This window comes from Prosopis cineraria, unplaced genomic scaffold (genome assembly GCF_029017545.1).
Source record: "Prosopis cineraria cultivar Desert tree isolate PC_DT_omini unplaced genomic scaffold, ASM2901754v1 PC7, whole genome shotgun sequence".
Taxonomy (NCBI): domain Eukaryota; kingdom Viridiplantae; phylum Streptophyta; class Magnoliopsida; order Fabales; family Fabaceae; genus Prosopis; species Prosopis cineraria.
The window spans coordinates 23,155,012-23,163,930 of NW_026555338.1; the positions used below are offsets into that span (position 1 = coordinate 23,155,012).

Genomic DNA, 8,919 nt, shown 5'->3' on the forward strand with positions numbered 1-8,919 from the left:
GGTACTCTATTTTAGGGGGTGTCTTCTAAGGGGATTTTTGATTTTTAATATAAGGTACTTGATATTGTATTATTAATTAAGATTTGTTTAATATTATCTATATTTATACTCACTATGATAGAAAATATAAATTATATTTGAAAAATTTTCATTTAAATATGGGTAAAATTAAAAGATTAATACTATTTTTAGACATAGTTAATAACCTAATTACCTCTCATTGATTCCAGTAAAGTAGTTGGAGATGTCTTATAATAAGGAATAGGAAAAGTATTTGCTAATATAAATTAATTTTCATACAATCACTACAATTCTTGTTTATTTTACTTGATCACTTGAATAGTACTTGAATTTCCTTAAAGCAGTGAAAATGAAGAGCTTACAAGGACCAAAGAAAGTGTTTGCTAATATAAATTAATTTTCATACAATCACTGCAATTCTTGTTTATTTTACTTGATCACTTGAATAGTGCTTGAATTTCCTTAAAGCAATGAAAATGAAGAGCTTACAAGGACCAAAGAAGTCCGGAAAGAAGAGCAACAAGACAAGAAAAGCAGAATACTAGGGAAGGAATAAAAACAAGAGAACAAAAATAGAACAAGAAAACTCAACTTCAGATGCCAAGTTGTGAAGGATATGAGAAATAGGACTTTGCCACCTCCAATCACAAGTGTTTAGGTTGGCTAGATTTGATCAGTTTCATGAAATCAAGATTATGGGTTTCAATTGCAACTCTTGAATGGATATAAAAACATTCTGCTACATCACTGGCAAGCTCAAATTAATCTCATCAAGATTTCTACCATATTCTCTTGATTCTGGCAACTCTTATTGCTATTATAACATATATTTCATCAGCTATTTTCTCCACTTATCTAAAACAAGCAACCCTTAAACTCTTGTTGAACAACAGGACTCTAATAGCTCCCCAGAATCCTATCATGAAACCAAGGGCAACAACGAAGTAAAATAGGATCTTTTCTTTCTTGTTGTTGTCGTCATCATTGCCTTCAGAAGTTCGAGCTTCATTATTGTCATCGCGGGAGCATTTTTTCAACACAGGTTCTCCACACAGATATTGATTTCCAGCATAAATGGATGGATCCTCAAGAGTGAAGAATTGGTTTCCCTCTGGAATTGGCCCTGAAAAGTTGTTGTATGATAGATTCAAGTGGCTTAGTGATGTCAAAGAAGACATGCTACTTGGAAGTGGGCCTTCAAGTTGGTTCCATGAGAGGTCCAGTGATTCTAGAAACTTCATTTTCCCTATTTTGCTTGGGATTTCTCCTGATAAAGAGTTGTGTGATAAATACAAGCTAACCAGCCTAGTGAGAGAAGTTAGAACTTCTGGTATAAAGCCAACAAGGTTGTTGCTTGACAAGTCCATGTTAATTACAAACTTGAGATTTTTTGTGAAATCAAGTTCTTTCCTTTCATGAATTGCTTGACATCTTCTTTTTCCCATTGATCAAAGCTAGGAATATATGATGGACTAAATGTTGGGGCAAGACTAAGTGCAAGTGATGCGATAGATAATTCAATAGGAGGTTTAGAATCTTCAGCTGCCTTTGAACTACTATGCAATGCATGTATCATTCCCTTCAGATTCTGAATACAAAATGGAACTGTGCCATTTAAGTTGTAACTTGCCAAATCTAAGCTTTGCAAGTAAGGGAGTTGGCAGAGGCTTGATAAGATACTACCACTGAATTTGTTTTGGTGAAGCCTGAGAATTTTCAGCCAAATAGTACCTTCCCATATGCTTGAAGGTATAATGCCATATAGTTGATTGTTGCCAAGATCCAAAATCTCCAACGAGATGCAAGATTGCAAGGTTGATGAAAGCTCTCCATGCAAACTATTGTTGCTCAGGTTCAAAGATTGAAAATTACATTAAGAACAGCAAAATGATTCAGGAATAGTTCCTGATAACTCATTTGATGATAGATCTATCAATTCAATGTATTCAATTTCACCCAAACAGCTAGGAACCTTCCTAGATAATTTATTCTTTGACAAGTTCAATTCTTGAAGCCTTTGCAATTTACACAGTGATTTTGGAATAGAACCATTCAAAAGATTATTACCAAGGAACATACCGGTCAAATTTGAAATCATATTATGGAGATTTCTTAGGAGTTGTCCACTAATCTTATTATTGGAGAGGTCTAGCACAAAGAGATTCTCTTGTTGAAACCATGCTGGGAGGGTTCCCCAAAGGCTAGTGTTTGGTAAGTCTAAGTTGACTAACTTCTTTTGGCTTTGAAGCCATTGAGGAAATGGTGTCCCAATTATACAAGATGACAAATTAAGATTTGTCAATTGAAAAGGAGGTAACAAGTTGGGTGCAAGCTTTATAGATAACTTGTTCATTCCTAGCCTTAAATCACAGAGATAGGACATATTACCAAGGATAATTTCCCCTAGAGAGCCTTCCAAGGAGTTAGTGGAAAGATCTAAACATTTCAAGTTAAAGAGCTTTCCAAGATCATCAGGAATGTTTCCTGTTAAGTGGTTGCCAGAAACATCTAACACCCTTAAGTAGGAAAATCTCCCTAAAAATGCTGGAATTGTTCCATTGAACTGATTATCTTTAAGAATTAGTTCTTCCAATTTGGTCAAATTTCTAAAGAATAATGGGATTGGGCCATTTAAAAAATTTGAAGCCAAATTCAAGTACGCCAGATTCTTAAGTTGGCCAAAGCTTTCTATAAGATCTTTCAACTTATTGTGACTCAAATCCAGTTCTTGTAAATCACTGTTAATGCAAACTGATATATTTTTTATGCTTCCATATGTTTCTCCTTCAAATTTATTGTTAGGAAACAAGTCCAAAGATTTTAGATTGCAAGTGATTTTGGAATTCCGAGGATAAGAACTTTGGAGAACAGAGAATTTATTGTTGGAAAGATTGACATGTTCAATTCTCTTAATGAAGCACAACAAAATTGTAGAGATTAGATTATTGCTAGAAAGGTCAAGGAATCTGAGTGAATTTATGTTTTGAATAGCAATAGGAAACGAACCAAAAAGTTTATTCCTAGCTAGATTCAGATGCACTAGAAACATGAACTCTCCTAACCATAATGGAATTGAGTCAAGAATATTGTTGTCAGAAATGTCAAGGGATGTAAGAGATGACTGGTTTTGAATAGCAGTGGGGAATAACCCAGAAATGCTATTCTTGACTAGATTTAGATGTTCTACAAACCTCAACTTTCCAAACCATAATGGATCAAAGTCAATTAAAATGTTAAGAGAAAGGTCAAGGGATCTAAGGGATGTCATGCTTTGCAAAGCCTTGGGTATGACATCAAGAAAGTCTCCCCCAAGATTCAAGACTTGAACCTTAGAAGGAAGGGTGGAGGAGTTCACAAAACCATAAGTACTGGAGCTATGAATTCCACAATACATAAAGTCTGCTTGTAACAAGAATGGGAGATTGTAAATTGCCTGCATTATGATATTGACATCATTCTCGATGTAAAGTCCCCTTATGTTAATATATTGCAAAGAAGAGAGTTGAGAGACCCAAGTGAAGTCATCCATGTATAACTCTTGATTCTCCCAAACAAATAAGCCGTGCTCGTAAAATTCATTGAGATCAATAATTTGTAAGTTGGTGAGGTTTCCTAGATGGTGTGGTACCCTCCCTGAAAAGAAACAGTGGGAAAGATTAAGGTACCTTAGTTGTTTCATGGACCCAACGAACGATGGGATAGGACTACCTTGAAAATCAATGAGACTTAAGTCCAAATGGCTCAAATGTTTTAACTCCAGCAAGGAAGGACTCATTGCTTCACATGACAATGTGCAGTTATGAATTGTTTTTGGGCTGAGATCAATCCTGACCACATGCCCGGTGATGCCATCACATTTGACTCCTTTCCATCTGCAACATTGTTTGCCTTCCCATACGAGGACATGCCTTGAGTAATGGTCAAAGTTGTCTCTGAACTTCAAAAGAGCATGCCTTTCTTCTTCTACGCAGCCCTTATCAGTCAGATTCCTACACAAACAGAGTTGTGAAGCCTCAAAAAATAGCAGAAAGAAAATCAAAAGCACGTCACTCAGAGATAGTCTCATGCTTGCTAAATGGCTATAATGCTCAATCAAGGAATGTTATAGGTATGGAGACGATGAGGTTGCTGCTGTTAATTTATAGATGTGACTAAAGAATATTGAAGAAGATCCATACATTAATTTTTGCTATACAGAAGACTTGAGTCAATGCTAATTTATGTAATGGTTTAGATCCAACCCCACTTATTTACTCATAATTAATTTTTCATAATTGTCATTAAGAAGACCGAGTCAATAATGGTTACTTGTGCTGCTTCAAAGACTCACCCATAACATAGAAGAAAAAGGAATGCACATAGATTAATTATTGAAGTACGTTTTATTCAAATAAATACTTAGTGATCAAATGCCTTTTGACTTTGTGGTGCATAATAACCAATTGAACACCTATGCGCCACGTGTAGTACAAGGAAATTGTATGATTTTTAGATACAATGTGCAAATTAAGAGAAATTCAGAAGTAATCGTCAAAGACTTACACTACGTAGCTTTGCATCGACTTGCTGGCATAAAGTTTCGTTGTAAAGTATATTAAAACAGAAACAATTATCATATAATAATAATAATAATAATAAAAAGAACAATAATCAACATCAAATTAGGATTGCTATATCTAATTATTGAAAACTCTCTATAAGAAATCTCAGCATAATCCACCATATCTTGTACTCAACAACATGAATTGTAGAATCTGCAAATTAAACCAGCCTGTAGCTATTTCGTTTAATTTTCAGTTAGCAACAGGCAACCGCACTTTTTACCTCAAAATAACACTCCCTCTCTCCTAAATGTAGAAGTAGATAATTAATTCATAACAATTAAATAAATTAATTTAGTTATTTAAAAAAATTCTCTCAAGTCCAAATTGTAATCATCTTTCAACTATATTCAATTGTATCCTTATTCTTAATAAAATATATCATAGTTTTTTTTTAACCCTTAACACCAACTACTAGTGATGAAATAAATTGGAAAGATTATTCATGTAAATAATTTTTGAGAGATGTCACAGGGAAAAGCCAAAATGATATAAAGCTCACCAATAAAACTAACTAATGGAGTGAACGAGAGGTGATACCTTCCCATGCATGCTACACAAGAAACTAAGTTAATAAATACAATGGTAAAATGACAAAAAATAATTTTTAAAAGGTATCTAATATTTTTGACCAATAAGGTTAATTAGAAAAATGTCTTGCAATTTGAATTGGAGGGAGGGAATATCTATCAATTTTCCAAAACTACCCATCCTTTGAATCATTTACACTGGAAATTGTTCCTATAGATTGAATCAATACGATATATAGTTTGGGAAAATATAATAAATTTAGAGACAAATTAAGATTGAGAATCTTATATTTATTTGATTATAACAAACTCCTTCATTAATTTCTACATTTAAGATTACAGAAAGTAGTTTATAAAACTCACTCACCAATTAAATCGAAATTCCATTTTCAAAGGTTCAAATCAAATTATTATATAGCAATTAAATTTCACTTGAAAAAAGTCCAAACTCTTGTCATACAGCCATGAACTTGCATGCAAGAATTTGTATAGGAAATCTTGAATACACATAATGTGCTAAGATTATTCATCATTTTTTCTTGGACAATAAAAACCATATAGTATTAATCCCTGTTAAATATTAACGCCTCTCTCTCTCTCTCTATACATACATACATACATACATATATATATATATATATATATATATATATTTCCTTCATTTCCTCACCTTTTATTTATCTAGAAAGTTCACATGGTGGATTAAGAGAAAGAGCGAGGGAGCAGACTAGTGAGTGTTGAGTCAATTAATGGTAACTTGTCTAATGATTTAAAGACTTTAAGGCAAGATTGTTTAATCTTTTTTTCATTGAAAATCAGTTATTATTTTAAAAACTATTTTTAGAATATTTTTTGATATTTGTTTAAACTGTTAAAAATAACCAGAACCTGAAAGAAAAAGCAAATTTCTGGTATATTGTGAGAAATTATTTTAAATGGCTTATTTTAAAAATAAGTAAATAATAAATATTATAAAACAAAAATTCACAAAAATATCATAAATTTTTAAATTATTAAATAATAAATATGTTTTTATGAAATCTCTAAAACATTTAAAAATCATTTTTTTTAGCAAAACAAACTTGCCCTCTAACCAGTGCAATGGAGCAAAGACTTAACTTTGGCCACATATTCATATTATTTATATAAGAAGGTTTAGTCAATGCCAACTTATACAATGGTTCCAAGAATCAACTAAAAAGAAGCAGACTGAAGAATGCGTAAGGAATTAATATTAAAACACAGCAATATATTTTGTTAATTTCTACATTGAAGAATTTCCAGAAAAAGATTACTTGTAACCGAGGCCCATGCTGCCTCGTGATGATGATCAAATCTTGTAATTTGTGCCAATAATATTACAGACACACACGTATAATGTAGAGCTGAGAATTCGGGGAACCAAGCCTATTCAGGCTTAGCCCAAATAAGTTATATCCAAATAGGCCTGACTCCTTAAAAAGCCCTAATAGCTAAGCCCGACCTGAATTTCTTCGAGCTTTGGGCGGCTTGAATATTCAAATTTTTATTTTTTAAATTATTTTTAGTTAATTTTTTCACTTTAAAATTAATTATTTTATTTTATAAAAAATATAAAATATATTTTTTTGATACTTAAATGATGTATAGGACTCAAATATATAGTATTTTAGTATAAAATAACCTAAAAATTAATTAATTAATTAATATTTATCATATTTAATATATTTTGTAAAAATAAAATTTTTTTATTTGGGTATTCAGTGATCGGGCTTGGCCTAAATTTTCTCGGGCCCGAATAGGCCTGAACATAAAAAAGTATATTTTTTTAAACCTGACCCTGATTTTCTTCAAGCGAGTTCGGGCTAGCTTGTCGAGCTTGATCCAAATTATCGGCTTTAATATAATGTTAGGTAAAAAATATATATATTTAATATATTACAATTTATAATTTTATAATTTTATACAATTCATGCATTTTTTATATATTTAATATATGTTTTTAATCAACAAGCTAAGAAGGGTCTGGACCTAAATCCATTTTTCATGCAATTTCCTCATTCAACATTTAAAAACATACAATCTAGTTTCTATTATTAATAAAAATTAATTTTGATTGATAGTTGATAAAAAAATGATAGAAAAAGACATTAAAAATTATATAAAAGAAAAATTACAGTAAATGACTTCAAAATTAAAGACAATGACTCAAAAAAATTATAAAAAATGACCAAGAAATTTTATTGGTTCTTTTTTTTTGTAATTTTTTGTGGTATTTCTTTCATTTTCTATTCAACTGACAGTCAAAGTTAACTTTTAATAATAGTAAGAAATTATTTTCAAAAATTAAAAGGAAATATTACATGAAAAATTAAATGAGCGTGAGGTCCCAGACATTTTTGGAATATAATTTGGGAACAAATTTTTTCTTTTGCCCTAAAAAAAAACATTGATTTCATAGAATAAAAGGACCCTTATTCCTCGCGCTTCGGTTCATCTCCAACATCGCTTATTTCGTTTCTCAATGTTTTATTTGAAGCATAAGTTTGGGATTTTGATTCGTTTTTTGGATTGAAAAAAGAAGGATTTTGTTATGAATATTAATTTGTGAATGTCCACAACCCCATAGCCTCTTAAGATTTCATGCCGGTTAATGCCATTTACCCTATTGTTCTTAAATGGGTGGTTTTCTAAATTTATTCATATAACCTCCAATGGCTTCAATGGTTTCATGTTGTGTAGATAAAGATTATGTATCACACGTTTGCGAGACCCAAATAATTGAATATTACTCCTCATTTTTCTCCAATTCTCTCTTATGTTCTTCATTTCTTTCATCTCAATTTCTTATATTCTTCTTATTTTCATTTTTATAAATACTCTCCTTATTATAAGTCATTTTTAAATTTCTCATCGAATTAAGAGAGGTGATTAATTCAATAATTTTGTCTAGAAATGAAACCTTATGTAAGATCACAAAGTAGAAATAAATAGGTGTTGGTTTTAGTAGAAGGGGCTATAGCCGTTTAAATGAGATCTCAAATTTGAACTCATGTAAATGCAGAAAATAAATTTGGAAAAACCATATATAATTGGGCCCCAAAAATATCATAAAGCAACTCTTTTTTAGTTAAGATACTATTTCCATTTAGCATTATAAGAAATTTTTTTCTAAAATATTATGTTTGTTATGAAATAGAGACTGAGAGTAGAAGAGAAAAGAGAATACTATATTGAGATAATAAGAGAATAGGGAGCTTTTTTATTTTAGTGTATTGAATACAATTGAGGTGCCTTCTATTTATAGGCACAAATATATCAATTAAAGTGAATAAAATATACAGGATAATAATAACTGAAAGATATTATAATAACTGACAGATATTGAAAATCTGAGGTAATGGACATCTACATACTATCCTAATATTCATAACACTTTCCCTTGGATGTCCAGATATTATGCCTCATTAAAACTTTACTAAGAAAAACCTCATGGGACAAAAACTTAGTCAAGAAAAATGAGTACACAATACCATCATATTTATTGAAGCTGCTTCCTTAAAAACCTTATCAGAAAAACCCAGTAGGACAAAGCTTTGGTTAAGAAAAAAAAAGTACAGCATAACTTTTACTCCCTTGATAACAATATCACTTAATATTTTTTAGCTTGCAAACCCCAATGTTGTATATAAGCTTCTCAAAAGTTGAAGTAAGAAATGCTTTAGTCAACAAATATGCTAGATTGTTATTGGAACGAACTTATTTAATTTGGATTTCTCCTTTTTTTT

The 8,919-nt window shown here is 31.0% G+C and overlaps 1 protein-coding gene and 1 pseudogene across 1 annotated transcript; both read right to left on the reverse strand.

Annotated features, from left to right (window-relative positions):
• Positions 1 to 474: 474 nt before the first annotated feature.
• LOC129314892 (receptor-like protein EIX2) lies at positions 475 to 1,878 on the reverse strand (annotated as a pseudogene).
• LOC129314891 (receptor-like protein EIX1) lies at positions 1,878 to 4,092 on the reverse strand. The gene is made up of 2 exons (XM_054958376.1): positions 3,730 to 4,092; positions 1,878 to 3,654 (listed from the first exon to the last, which is right to left on the reverse strand). The coding sequence occupies exons 1-2, from the start codon at positions 4,085 to 4,087 to the stop codon at positions 1,895 to 1,897; spliced, it is 2,118 nt and encodes a 705-aa protein (XP_054814351.1). The 5' UTR covers positions 4,088 to 4,092; the 3' UTR covers positions 1,878 to 1,894.
• Positions 4,093 to 8,919: the final 4,827 nt, after the last annotated feature.

Coding starts and splice junctions, on each gene's coding strand:
- LOC129314891 (XM_054958376.1), bottom strand. CDS start 4,087: ATGAGACTATCTCTGAGTGACGTGCTTTTGATTTTCTTTCTGCTATTT. Junction 3,655..3,729: donor AAGTCTCATTGATTTTCAAG/GTAGTCCTATCC, acceptor GTTTCTTTTCAG/GGAGGGTACCACACCATCTA.